Below are 15,230 nucleotides of genomic sequence, written 5' to 3' on the forward strand. Positions count from 1 at the left end.
CAGTCTGATGTTTTGATTATGGGTAGTTTGACATCTGAAGACCATTACTGAGACATCTCTGCTCAAATCATAATGCTTGTAAACATTGTAAGGTGTTGACTATACATCCCAGTGTGGTACAGACCTGTGGCACTGTATATATCATTTTTCTGTACATTTTGTGGACGGTCTCCGTCACAGACCCAGTGGCCCTGAGAAATGTCACCCATTGACCTTATTTGCATGACCTTTGAATATGTCCATACTGCTCGCCTTAGAATCACCGTCTGGTATGCAGGGGTGAGGTGAGGTGAAATTGGGTTTAACGTCGTGCTTGAGAATATTTCGCTCATATGACGACGTGCATGTGTGTGTATGTGTATGTGCGGCTGCTTGTACTAGCCCAGACTGAAACTGGTTTCATAGTGCTAGCCCACTGAGATACCATGCCGCAGTGAAGCATGAATACCCCACTCAGACACATTATACTGACTCCAAGCCGACCAGCACTTGTTGTACCCATTAATGCCGAGCGCCAGGCAGGGACCAACAAGTACCATATTTTAACGTCGTTTGGTATGACGCGGTTGGGGATCGAACCCGCGACCTTCCGCTCTCCGGGCGGACGCTCTAACCACTACACCACGGAGGCGGTCTGGTATGCAGGGTGTTTATAACCATTGTATTGTGTCAAGTACTCTTGTTGCATGACAAATTCAAATACAACATTTTCTTCCCAGTGATTGTAAGAAGAGGGTCTTTAATAGTGCTGGACTTCTACATACCTGGACTTGGACAGCTCCAAAGGAAGTCAGCACTGACACTGTGATCAGTATCCGGTCTCCAATAACTGGGTCACACTAATAACTGTTGACGTCTCCCCCTGTTCTTACAATACAGTTTTACGTCTGCAGTTTGTCTGTGTTGCAATTTTATAACAGGATGTTTAAGTTGAAATTTGCCTCCAAACATAATGTTTTACATGGCCATCAAAGGTTCCTGGTGATGGGTAACACTCCCATAGCTGAACCCTGAGTCATTGGGGCTTACAAATGTGGTCGTTGTACTTGGTTCAGACTTGACACGCTGGGTCTCAACAGTTACAGTAGTGGACACCCAGGCTACAATGCAGTACACATTAAGGCTTTTAGAAATAATTAGTTTATGATGCTTACAATTCCACAGCTGAACTCTGAGCCGTAGTGCAATTTGTACACATTAACAATTAATTAGTTTATTAAGCTTTCAACCCAGGTTTCACAGATTTGGAATAAAATTATTTTTGAAAACTGATTCTCTCTCTTGAGTTGGTTGGCTAATGAATCCTGAATCCAGGTCTTCAGCGTAATGACTGAATACTTTACCACTGGGTTACTGACATACTCTAATTCACTTACTACATGGCCATAATTAGTTCGTTCTTAATACAAACTTGGAATACGTGTTGATTGACTTGAAATCAGTGTCGAAGAGAAGCATAAGTGACATAAATACTCACATTGTTTTAAATTGATTTTTATTGATTTCTTTAAGTGGTATATAGCAATTGGTATGATGAAAAGGAGGATTGTGTAAGGAAAGACAACATGTTTGTTGTAATGGGTGCCACGTTTCGGTGTAGTTGCTGACACCGTTATCAAGCAAGTGATACACAACATTATCAACAAGGAGAATATATACATGAAAGATGTTTGAACCAACCGGTTTCACTTTGTTGATAGTGCTATAGTACATTGATCTATCGTGTGCTGCAAGACATAGTATTCTGTTCATCTAATGGCTGTGAAACATTTGTCAGACATATCGGTTATTCAATTAAGTGATGATATCTCATGTATTGCAGACATACATATACCTGAGATATCCAAAATATAATCTTTAAGATTTCTTGTCTACGCTCCACATCATACTGTCCCGGCTTTTAAAGATCCTTCCCTGATGACGTAAGGAAGTTGAGAGTGTGAATACTCCTACGTCACGTCAGACACGCAAGACATGTGAACACCTTAATAACCCCTTCAGTTCTGAGACAAACATACACGTAACCATATGGGTCTACACAGACACCCGCGGGATAGTTAATACCGCCCTCTTCTGTCAGTATGTTTCTGACAAACTGTGCTGACTCAGTCAGATGAATGACTCTGTGCTGATATAAGTCTGTAACCAGGATGTCGCCTGTGCCGGTACTTGTGATACCCTGAGGACACTCCAGTGCTGTGTCTCCTGTAGGGCGTTAGCTGAACACCACATCTCCCTCGGGGGTCAGACACACGACACAGTTGGCTCCATTGTCAGACACCAGGATGTTACCTGTCCTCGTGGTACTGAGGAAATCGGGATACTGTAAGATGTTTTTCCTTTGTGGAGTGGACTGATAGACCTCAGCACGTTTCCTGTCATATCCAGGATATCAACACAGGGAGGAGACGGGGAACCAGCTGCTAGTCAGTCAGATGGATGAGTCCATGTGGACTGTAGTCTGTAACCAGGATGTCGCTTGTGCCGGTACTTGTGATACCCTGAGGACACTCCAACACTGTGTCTCCTGTAGGGCTGTAGCTGAATACCACATCTCCGTCGCATGGTAGTTACTTTATGATATTTTGTGACAATATGGACAACTAGATAAACATTGTTGCAGACAGACAAGAGGACATACCCACAACACTACCATCTTCTGTCTGTATGTTTTTACCAGAATGTCCTGACATGTAGCAGCACAACACTACCATCATCTGTCTGTATGTTTTTACCAAAATGTCCTGATATGTAGCAGCACAACACTACCATCATCTGTCTGTATGTTTCTACCAGAATGTCCTGACATGTAGCAGCACAACACTACCATCATCTGTCTGTATGTTTCTACCAGAATGTCCTGACATGTAGCAGGAGCTCATCAGTGTTTCTCTATTTACACGAGAACGTCTGTATGACACCCTCGTTAAGACAAACACGTAGCCACCCTCTCTCATCTATACACAGTCCACGTGGATTCTGAATACAGTCCTTGGATGTCAGCAGATTTTGTACAAACTGTCCTGACTCAGTCAGATGGATGACTCTGTGTTGTCTGAAGTCTGTAACCAGGATGTCGCCAGTGTCGGTACTTGTGATACCCTGAGGACACTCATGTGCTGTGTCGCCTGTAGGTCTGTAGCTGAATACCACATCTCCCTCGGGGGTCAGACACATGACACCCTTGGTTCCACAGTCAGACACCAGGATGTTACCTGTCCTCGTGGTACTGAAGAAGTCGGGATACTGTAAGATGTTGTTACCTTTCTGCAGTGGACTGATAGACCTCAGCACGTTTCCTGTCATATCCAGGATATCAACACAGGGAGGAGAGTGGGAACCAGCTGCTAGTGTTGATGGAGTCAGGGACGTTATACCCACATACTGTTTGCTGGTTGTGATGGTTTTCAGTAACTCCAGGTCTGGTTTGACTTTTACTGTTACAATCTGTTCTCTGGACGGGACAGTGACAGCCACCCGGTTGTGTGTCAACTTGGTCAGACCCCAAGGGCCACCACTCAGACTGAGTTTACTATGCTGTGTCTGGTTGTTCTTGACGTAGAAGGACTTCACACTGGTGTTGCTGTAATCTGTGGCTACAACGGTGTCTGTGTCATTCACCACCAGCACTGTCACGTCACTGGACATTGGTTTACTCCTATCGTCTGCTACTGTGACGTCAATGGTGTCTTGTAACACAGGAGTAGCCTTCAGGTCCAGCACACTCTCATACAGGACCTCTATCTCACCCAGCGGTAGATCGTCCAGTGCTTTACTCAGCTTGTCTGTGTCCTGTCGGAGTGTGACACTGGCTATTCTTCCTCTCTCCTTCAGGTCAGCGTCTCCGACAGCCTCCACATCACCGGCCTCACATCCCTGATACATCTCATACACATCCATGTCACACTCAGATTGTAGAGCCTGGTCTATCAGCTCCGTCTGATGTTGGTACATCAGTACCGACATCTCACCTGTCTTTATGTCTGCTTTCAATTGTCCGATGTGTTTATGTGAAATATCTTCCATCCGATCGAGTAGCTTCCTTTCTTTTTTCTTGGCCCGATCTATAACTTTCTGGCATGCGGAATGAATGTGTGACTTCATCAGTGAATAATGATCTCTCTCTCTCTGCTCCTGCAACTTTTGTTTCTTCACACGAAGTTTTGACTCACCTTCCTTCTTTGTTAATGACTTCTTCATTTCTGTCAGATCTGTTTTCATTGTCACCATCTGTGAGGTGATCGTGACAACGGCATCACATTTCCTGTGGTAAAGTATGCAACATTTCTGACACACAGCCTTCTTGCAGTCCTGACAGAGAAATTCTAGCGACTCCTGTTGGTGCTCCTTGCACATGGCCTTTCGCTTTCCCTTGACCTTGACTTCTCCAGACAGGTCAGTGACGTCATGGTGACGAAATAATGGGATGCGGTTGTGAGCTCCATAACATTTCTCACAGAGTGCATCATCACAGACGGAGCACCAAGCAACAGCCACAGTTGTCTCCCCATGTTCTTGGCAGTAGGTACAATTGGTCGTATCTGTAAACACATCACATTTGCAAATTAACATCTCGCCTACTTGAAACACTTACACATGTTTATCTCTCATTGTATCTTTATAGCACAGGAAGCACTAGTAACAAACATTGACCAACTCAGTAAGACCCTACTGACACATTTCTGAGACGATCACTTATTGAATTCTGTGGAGCACCCAGCGACACATAAGCTGGCCACTTTATATGGTACACCAGCTGCAGTCCATCTGTAGGCGTTGCTTTATACACGGGAGTCTCAGTACAATGGTTAAGGAGTCATGTCAACTGGGATGGTCGGGAAAGAACAGAACAGAACAGGACTGCTGGGGTCGGGACAGGTAAATGGGAGGGTCGGGATGGGTTGGGCAGGTGAATGAGGATGCTGGGGTCAGGACAGGTCAATGGGAGGGTCGGGATGGGTTGGGCAGGTGAATGAGGCTCCTGGGGTGTGTGGGACAGGTGAATGGGAGAGTCAGGGGTGGGTAGGACAGGTGAATGAGGATGCTGGGGTCGGGACAGGTCAATGGGAGGGTCGGGATGGGTTGGGCAGGTGAATGAGGCTCCTGGGTGTGTGGGACAGGTGAATGGGAGAGTCTGGGGGTGGGTAGGACAGGTGAATGAGGATGCTGGGGTCGGGACAGGTAAATGGGAGGGTCAGGATGGGTTGGGACAGGTGAATGAGGCTCCTGGGTGTGTGGGACAGGTGAATGGGATTGATGGGGTGGATAGGACAGGTGAATGGGACTACTGGGGTGGGTGGGACAGGTGAATGGGAGAGTCTGGGGGGTGGGTAGGACAGGTGAATGAGGATGCTGGGGTCAGGACAGGTCAATGGGAGGGTCGGGATGGGTTGGGCAGGTGAATGAGGCTCCTTGGGTGTGTGGGACAGGTGAATGGGAGAGTCGGGGTGGGTAGGACAGGTGAATGGGACTACTGGGGTGGGTGGGACAGGTGATTGGGAGTGTTGGGGTGGGTAGGACAGGCGAATGGGACTACTGGATTGGGTGGGATAGGGGAATGGGAGTGTCGGTGTGTGTAGGACAGGTGAATGTTATTGCAAGGGAAGGGGGGAGAGGCAATGGCATTGCTAGGGTGGATAAGACAGATGAATGGGAGTGCTAGGGTGGGTGTGGCAGGTGGATGGAACGACTTGGATGCATCAGACAGGTCAATTGGACTGCTGGGGTGAATGGGACAGGTGATCGGGGAGTGCTGGAGTGGGTGGGACAGGTGAATGGGACTGCTCGGGTGGGTGGGACAGGTGATTGGGACTGCTGGGGTGGGTGGGACAGTCGATTGGGAGAGAGTCGGGGTGGAGTGGGACAGGTGAATGAGGATGCTGGGGTGGGTGGGACAGGTGAATGGGAGTGTTGGGGTGGATAGGGCAGGTGATTGGGAGTATTGGGTGGGGAGGGTGTTAGGGACAGGTGAATGGGAGTGTTGGGGAGGTTGGGACAGGTGAATGGGGAGTGTTGGGGCGGGTGGGACTGGTGAATGAGGGGAGTCAGGGTGGGTGGGACAGGTGAATGAGGATGCTGGGGTGGGTGGGACAGGTGAATGGGAGCGTTGGGGTGGGTGGGACAGGTGAATGTGAGTGTTGGGCGGGTGGGACAGGTGAATGGGAGAGTCAGGGTGGGTGGGACAGGTGAATGAGGATGCTGGGGTGGGTGGGAAAGGTGAATGGGAGCGTTGGGGTGGGATAGGGCAGGTGATTGGGAGGTTGGTTGGTGGGGACAGGTGAATGGGAGTGTTGGGGTGGTTGGGACAGGTGAATGGGAGTGTTGGGTTGGGTTGGACAGGTGAATGAGGATGCTGGGGTGGGTGGGACAGGTGAATGGGGAGCGTTGGGGTGGGTGGGACAGGTGAATGTGAGTGTTGGGCAGGTGGGACAGGTGAATGGGAGAGTCAGGGTGGGTGGGACAGGTGAATGAGGATGCTGGGGTGGGTGGGGAAAGGTGAATGGGAGCGTTGGGGTGGATAGGGCAGGTGATTGGGAGTGTTGGTTGATGGGGGACAGGTGAATGGGAGTGTTGGGGTGGGTGGGACAGGTCAATAGGAATGTTGGGGTGGATAGGACAGGTGAATGTTATTGAGGGGGTGGTTGAGACAGGCGATGACGTTGCTAGGGTGGATAAGATAGGTGAATGGGAGTGCTAGGGTCGGACAGGTGAATGGGAGAGTTGTGCAGGATGGGACAGATGAATGTTATTGCTGGCGTGAATGGAAAACAGACGGGCAGACATGGTGATCGCTATATCTCACTGTTTCTCAAACAGGAATATACATATATCCCTTTGGTAGAGGGTATAAAGTTGTAGCTACCTTTGGATCCAGGGCCAAACGAGTCCAAGAGTCCCTGGATGAGAAAGATAGGTTTGACGTCATCCGCCCACTCCTCCATTGGTTTCTCAGGAGCGGACACTTTCGTCATCTTTCTGCAGAATGGACACAGGAGGGACTTGGCACTGATGGCTTCTGGTCTGGTTTTGGTGTAGTTGACGATACATTTCCGACAGAAGGTGTGATTACACACAAGTGTACAGGGCTTCTCAAACACCTCTGTACATATTGTACAGGACAAGAAATGGTCCATCAGCTTCTGAGAGGTTGCCATCTGAAACCAGGAAAGTAATGTCTACACTCTTGACATCTATCTGACATTGTCCAACTGCAGGTGATTCAGAACCTCTGTACAGATAGGTGACTGTAAAGTTAAACTCACTCACTCACTGTCTCAATGTACCTCAGGTGATGCTGATGCCGCAGTGTGTACATATCACGTTTTACAGATTGGTCAGATAGTCAAGTATGCAATTAATGCTTATGACATATATAAACGCTTCCAATAGTGTCTATGGTAAATGTAACCATCTTTGATCCAATTAAATTACGATTTGCACCCACGAATCAGTCAAGGATATTGTGTGTAATGAATCGTCGGGTGTTGTCAATGGATGTGAATAGCCAATATCAATGGTAATAAAGTTCCATCAAACTTTGTGGCAGACTACTTCTGAGATCTAATAATGAGATCAAGAGTAAAAGAGTATTTGCAGCCCCACATGGCCATGTGTTGATCGACCTAGAAGTCGTTAGATATGGACAGCCATAGCATGTGATATCAAATCTCCGGGACTTCAGGGACCACATGCACGAAGCCATCTTAGCCCTACGACTATCTTATGTCTATACTGAAGCAAGGGTGTTACGACCGTTGTAGCGCTTAGATCGCTTTACATGCAAATTAAATGACCCAGCAAAAGGGGCACGATCCTAAATATTATAGTTCCTAACTATAACGTAGTTATACTTGATAGAGGAACAGTAAAAACAGAAAAAGACCATTTTCCCACAAGAAGAGTGTCCGTTACAACTGGCGAGAAATTGGTACAAATCCTGAATACACGCTGCGCTCTTACAGTTGGTTCGTACAACCAAGTGGATACTTTTAGATAACGGAGACGTTGAGCGCGTTGGTGACGACGTAGCACGGTCCCGGCGTCGGGTCTCCCGGCTTTCAGACCAATCTCTTTCAACTTGTTCTGTACAGTTTGACTGGATATCCTCCGATGTCCAGGTGCCCTGGCTGCTGTGTTCTCACCCGTGGCAGTACGATCACGTAAATGTAGTACCCGGATGTACCAATCTTGGGCTGCAGTTGTAACTCCAGGTCTGCCTGTAAGGTCATTTGTTATACCTGTTTGTTTGTTACGAGCTGCAAGCCGTGTTATCTTGCTCAGACTAACATTCAGACGCCTGGTGACAGAGGATTGGTAATCTTAGCCCTACGACTATCTTATGTCTATACTGAAGCAAGGGTGTTACGACCGCTGTAGCGCTAAGATCGCTTTTACGTGCAAATTAAATGACCCAGCAAAAGGGGCACGGGTTGCCCAACCGTCTGAGGTGCGGGGATTGTTCTTCAACACCAAGTATATTATCCTAAATATTATAGTTCCTAAATATAACATAGTTATACTTGATAGAGGAACAGTAAAAACAGAAAAAGACCATTTTCCCAAAAGAAGAGTGTCCGTTACAACTGGCGAGAAATTGGTACAAATCCTGAATACACGCTGCGCTCTTACAGTTGGTTTACTTGCTATGACACAATAAAGCCATTTATAGCAAAATTCCCCCTTGTGAAATGGTCAATATGATGATTATGATTTTCTTGAAGTATCAACGGAGCACAACAGCTGACTGAATACCTCCTGTGTCATTCCGTGTTGATCACGTGTGCTCATTACCATAACGAAAGTAGACAACATGCACTTCCTTGTTGTGTACACTATCTACATGTACGATGTCTGTAGGGCACAGGTGACACGGGAGGTTGTGGCGGCTGTAGACCACGACAGGAGACTAATACACACACACTGCTGGCATAAACAACACCTAATTAGCATTGTTGACACAAACTACACCTAATTAGCATTGTTGACATAAACTACACCTAATTATCATTGTTGACATAAACTGGGCGGTGGGGTAGCCTAGTGGTTAAAGCGTTGGCTCGTCACGCCGAAGACCCGGGTTCGATTCCCCACATGGGCACACTGTGTTAAGCACATTTCTGGTGTCCCCCGCCGTGATATTGCTGGAATATTGCTAAAAGGGTCGCGTAAAACTAAACTCAGTCAGCCAGTCAGTGTTGACATAAACTACACCTAATTATCATTGTTGACATAAACTACGACTAATTATTATTGTTGACATAAACTACGACTAATTATCATTGTTGACATAAACTACACATAATTATCATTGTTGACATAAACAACACCTAATTATCATTGTTGACATAAACAACATATAATTATCATTGTTGACATAAACTACACCTAATTATCATAACTGACATAAACTACGACTAATTGTTATTGTTGACATAAACTACACCTAATTATCATTGTTGACATAAACTACACCAAATTATCATTGTTGACATAAACTACACCTAATTATCATTGTTGACATAAACTACACCTAATTATCATTGTTGACATAAACTACACCTAATTATCATTGTTGACATAAACTACACCTAATTATCATTGTTGACATAAACTACACCTAATTATCATTGTTGACATAAACTACACCTAATTATCATTGTTGACATAAACAACACCTAATTATCATTGTTGACATAAACAACATATAATTATCATTGTTGACATAAACTACACCTAATTATCATTGTTGACATAAACTACACCTAATTATCATTGTTGACATAAACAACACATAATTATCATTGTTGACATAAACTACACCTAATTATTATTGTTGACATAAACTACACCTAATTATCATTGTTGACATAAACTACACCTAATGATCATTGTTGACATAAACTACACCTAATTATCATTGTTGACATAAACTACACCTAATTATCATTGTTGACATAAACTACACCTAATTATCATTGTTGACATAAACTACACCTAATTATCATTGTTGACATAAACTACACCTAATTATCATTGTTGACATAAACAACATATAATTATCAGTTGACATAAACTACACCTAATTATCATTACTGACATAAACTACGACTAATTGTTATTGTTGACATAAACTACGACTAATGATCATTGTTGACATAAACTACACCTAATTATCATTGTTGACATAAACTACACCTAATTATCATTGTTGACATAAACTACACCTAATTATCATTGTTGACATAAACTACACCTAATTATCATTGTTGACATAAACTACACCTAATTATCATTGTTGACATAAACTACACCTAATTATCATTGTTGACATAAACAATACATAATTATCATTGTTGACATAAACTACACCTAATTATCATTGTTGACATAAACTACACCTAATTATCATTGTTGACATAAACTACATCTAACTATCATTGTTGACATAAACTACACATAATTATCATTGTTGACATAAACTACACCTAATTATCATTACTGACATAAACTACACATAATTATGATTGTTGACATAAACTACACCTAATCATCCACTCACTTTACTCGTCAAGATCTGACGGAATACAACAAACAATATTCGACTTTGGACTGAGGCCTTGGACAGGGCGTAAATAGTTATAAATATACTGAATACTTGATACATCAGATAACCAGAAACAGTGTGATTGTGTTTCCATCAATACCAGGACCAACCATCCAGTATTTGATACATTATGATGTATAGCAACTTACCGCACTGTCCACCTTCACATTTCACAACCGCCATTTGCCGTGTGGGCGTCACCAGTCGTGTAGAGGGTAAATGTACACCCGCGACAAAGTATTACCTGTCAGGACAGGTAAAGATAATCTTGTGCGATATCTACACTTCGTAGCAGAGGGGAAGGGCCAGCAAAATGGTTGGGCGCTGACAAACCTAAAGTACTGTGGGAAATAGAAAACAACTGTTTTTAGGCTGTTACTCTATATCTTTAAAATTTACACAATTGCAAATAGCATAATGGAAATAACCCACATCGGCCTAACAGGGTGTCCAGTTGGATGCACAATTGGATATCCTGAAAAAAGCATGTCAAAGCTTAGGAAGAATATAAAAAATCGGAACAGCTGCTGAAAATAGATCAGACTAAAGATGGCAATTAGGTCGCTCAGCCTCGGGCGTTGTTTTAATTAATCTCCATATTTAGTGTCTAAGATGTGGGTGTCTGAAATGCATGTGCTGCCTACAGGCACAAGGGGTCATCTGAAAAAAGATGTTATACTTTTCATGTGTGTTGAATATGTTTCATCTATTGATTACGTGTCATTCTTTCATAAAGTTTATTTTGAGATGTGTAAAAAGTATGATACCCATAGAAAAGATTAAATCAGCTATCGTATTAAATGTCGCAAAATATATAGGTGGCATGACCACCCGACGATCGACAGGACTGGATGTTATTTGTAAATTGTTATGACATGCCGTTTACTTTCCCAGCTTAATTCCACTAAAGGATTATCATATCTTAGCTGATATCTCTATCCCCCAGCCCGATCCCAATCACCGTCTGCGACACCCATACTGGTTTTGCTTTTGAGACGACCCCTCCTATCTTTTCCTTTTTATAATGATAGTGAGACTTCATGGTAGCTACATCCTTAATAGTTTCAATATCAAAGTTATAATTTTTTACGTCAGCTATCGTTTATTATGAAGCTAAGTTTAATTTCAAAATGGGCATATAAAAAAGTGTCCTTTGTAACACAATATCATCGCACACTAATTTGCATGTGGTCTGTTCCAAATAAGTCAGTTTGTTTGAGATGACAAGTTAAAATTGATATTGAAGGTGTCACCGTAAACGTTACTGTTGCTGAATAATCCAGATGACATTCCGTGTAGTGTAGTAGTGTTTTGGTTTACCTGACTCCTGTTAGGCCTACATTCAAACCATTTTGGAAGTGACATGCGTTGTTGGTGAGAGTTAGCTTTAGACGAATTGTCAACAGGAACAAGAGAGTTTTCTTTACCACCAGTAAGGATACCAGACATGTGTTTCTGCATTGGAAGGGAAGCAACAGCATAGTCATTGAGACTGTTCACAGTTTTGTGCCCTGACAACTAACATATTGTCCTCGGTTCTACACCGGAATGAAGCAGCTGTGTACACATGGACTTTCCAGCACTGTAAGTTGTGATTTGTTCACAGTTTTTTGCCCTGAATTGGAACGTGAATCCATGTTTTTCACGAGTCCACAGAGTGTGTTGAAACCATAGATCATCAGACTTTCTCTTGTGATTGATCGCTAGGTAAAATGGTCCATCGGGAGCTAACGTGCTTTTTGGCCCATAGTTTGGCAAATGATTTGTACACTGGGAGGATACATGTTTCATTTCCGGGGAATATTTTAGGATTGAACATGCGATGGTGTGTGGAATTTCCGTCCGTTGTTTTAGTCTCCCTTTCCCAAAAATTCCAGATTCTCCTGGCCATCAGAATCTGTTTTAAGTTGAACGTCCCCCCATTTTCATTTTCTGCTTTCAACCCGCCCACGCAATCCAAACACTTTAGTAAAATAGTACCATAAAAATTGACAGAGGTGAATGACTCCTAAATTCGCCCTTTTCCCACAACCGCTCCTCATCTTCCACTGACAGAGACTCGGATATATTTGGCCGATTCCCCTTACCTGTTTAATTTAGTTCTTTCGTTTTGGCTTCAATAACGTTTCTACTGGCAAGGAATTCCGCATCTTGCACAATGTTAGAGTGGTCATCGTTGTCACGAAGGTGGCTATCAATGGCGCGATTGTAGGAGGTTTATGTGTCAGGCTCGTAGGGTTCACCATTGTCCTTCTGCAGAGAAAGAATGTAGGATCCTATAAGAACATCAAGTTCTTGGGGAGGGAGAGTCAGCATGTCTTGTTTCACATTGTTTTCCAATAAAAAATGGTTGACTTTAGAAACAAGACTGTTTGTTTTCTGTACCGTGGTGACACTTTTCTTGGTCTCGATGTATGCCTTGAAATCTTTGATGTGTTTTGTTACGAGAGGCACTGGTGATGATTCCAAAGTAATCATAGAGTATTCCAGTTCAAACGTACCAAAATTCTCGTTCAATAACATGTCAAATAAGTCTTGATGGATAGTACCATCGATGTCATTGTTGCCGACATTTTGACAACAAGCAGACGATGTATGTGACGTGAAGAGGACAAACACATTTTTTTCTTTCAATCTTTTAATGTAATCAACAAGTACGATATTGTTTTAAGTTTTTAAATTAATCATATACAACCTAACAATCATATTATTATTTTCAATTGACACACCTCTCGTTTTGGAGAAACTAGAACCGGCAGGGGTTCAATATGGAAACTGGAGTGCAATAGGGAATTTGACCACGTCATCCGTATTGAAGCCCTGTATTACTATCCTAAGTTTACATGGGTATGTAATAAAAAAGTAGAATACGGGTTGACTTGAAATCAGTGTTGAAGAGAAGCATAAGTGACATAAATACTCACAACATTTAAAATTGATTTCCTCGAGTGGCATACAGAAGCTGGTATGATGAACAGGTAAGATGTTTTAAAGAAAGACTATTGCAGTGGATGCGACGTTTCGGTGTAGATGCTAACACCGTTATCAAGCAGGTGATACACAACATTATGAACAAGGAGAATATGTACATGAAAGATGTTTGAGCCAACCGGTTTCACCATGTTGTACTGTAGTACATGGGTCTAACGTTTACTGCAAGACTTGGAGTTCGGTTAATCTTCTGTCAGGGACACATATATCAGACATATCGTTTATACAATTATATGCTGATATCTCGTGTATTGGAGATATACATATACCAAATATATCTTGTCATCTTTAAGGTTTCTTGTGTTTACTCGACATCATACTGTCTCGGCTTTTAAAGATCCTTCCCTGATGGGAAGCTGAGAGTGTGATTACATGTATGCCAAGTCGGACACATAGACTTGACTGTGGATACACGTGAACACCTTGATAGGACCCTCAGTTCTCAGGCAAACACACACGTAACCATATGGGTCTACACATACACCCGCAGGACACGTAACACCGCCCTCTTCTGTCAGTATGTTTCTTACAAACTGTCCTGACTCCTCCTGACTCAGTTAGATGGATGACTCTCTGTAGACTGCAGTCTGTAACCAGGATGTCGCCCGTGTCGGTACTTGTGATACCCTGAGGACACTCCAGTGCTGTGTCTCCTGTAGGGCTGTAGCTGAACACCACATCTCCCTCGGGGGTCAGACACATGACACACTTGGTTCCCCTCTCAGACACCAAGATGTTACCTGTCCTCGTGGTACTGAGGGGACTGATAGACCTCAGCACGTTTCCTGTCATATCCAGGATATCAACAGTGGGAACCAGCAGCTAGTGTTGATTGAGGCAGGGACGTTATACCCACATACCGTTTGCTGGTAGTGATGGTTGACCGCAGTACCAGGTCAGGGTTCACTTCAACTATTACAATCTGGTTCCTGCTCGGGACAGTGACAGCCACCCGGTTGTGTGTCAACTTGGTCAGACTCCATGGGTCACCACTCAGACTGAGTTTACTGTGCTGTGTCTGGTTGTTCTTGATGTAGAAGGACTTCACACTGGTGTTGCTGTAATCTGTGACTACAACGGTGTCTATGCCATTCACCACCAGCACTGTTACGTCACTGGGGTTTGGTTTACTCCTATCGCCTGCTACTGTGATGTCAATGGTGTCTTGTAACACAGGAGTAGCCTTCAGGTCCAGCACACTCTCATACCGGACCTCTATCTCACCCAGCGGTAGATCGTCCAGTGCTTTACTCAGCTTGTCAGTGTCCTGTCGGAGTGTGACTCTGGCTATTCTTCCTCTCTCCTTCAGGTCAGCGTCTCCGACAGCCTCCACATCACCGGCCTCACATGCCTGATACATCTCATACATCGATGTCACACTCAGACTGTAGAGCCTGGTCTATCAGATCCGTCTGATGTTGGTACATCAGTACCGACATCTCACCTGTCTTTATGTCTGCTTTCAATTGGCCGATGTGTTTATGTGAAATATCTTCCATCCGATCGAGGAGCCTCCTTTCTTTGTTCTTAACTTTCTGGCATGCGGACTGAATGTGTGACTTCATCAGTGAATAATGATCTCTCTTTCTCTGCTCCTGCAACTTTTGTTCCTTCACACGAAGTTTTGTCTCTTTGT

General features: G+C 43.9%; 1 protein-coding gene across 1 annotated transcript; it reads right to left on the reverse strand.

The window, feature by feature from the left end:
- Positions 1 to 2,763: 2,763 nt before the first annotated feature.
- Positions 2,764 to 7,076, reverse strand: LOC124264146. The gene is made up of 2 exons (XM_046698886.1): positions 6,863 to 7,076; positions 2,764 to 4,541 (listed from the first exon to the last, which is right to left on the reverse strand). The coding sequence occupies exons 1-2, from the start codon at positions 6,969 to 6,971 to the stop codon at positions 2,893 to 2,895; spliced, it is 1,758 nt and encodes a 585-aa protein (XP_046554842.1). The 5' UTR covers positions 6,972 to 7,076; the 3' UTR covers positions 2,764 to 2,892.
- Positions 7,077 to 15,230: the final 8,154 nt, after the last annotated feature.

The sequence above is a fragment of the Haliotis rubra genome, unplaced genomic scaffold (genome assembly GCF_003918875.1).
Source record: "Haliotis rubra isolate DU_JTF1 unplaced genomic scaffold, ASM391887v1 Scf1204, whole genome shotgun sequence".
Classification (NCBI taxonomy): Eukaryota; Metazoa; Mollusca; class Gastropoda; order Lepetellida; family Haliotidae; genus Haliotis; species Haliotis rubra.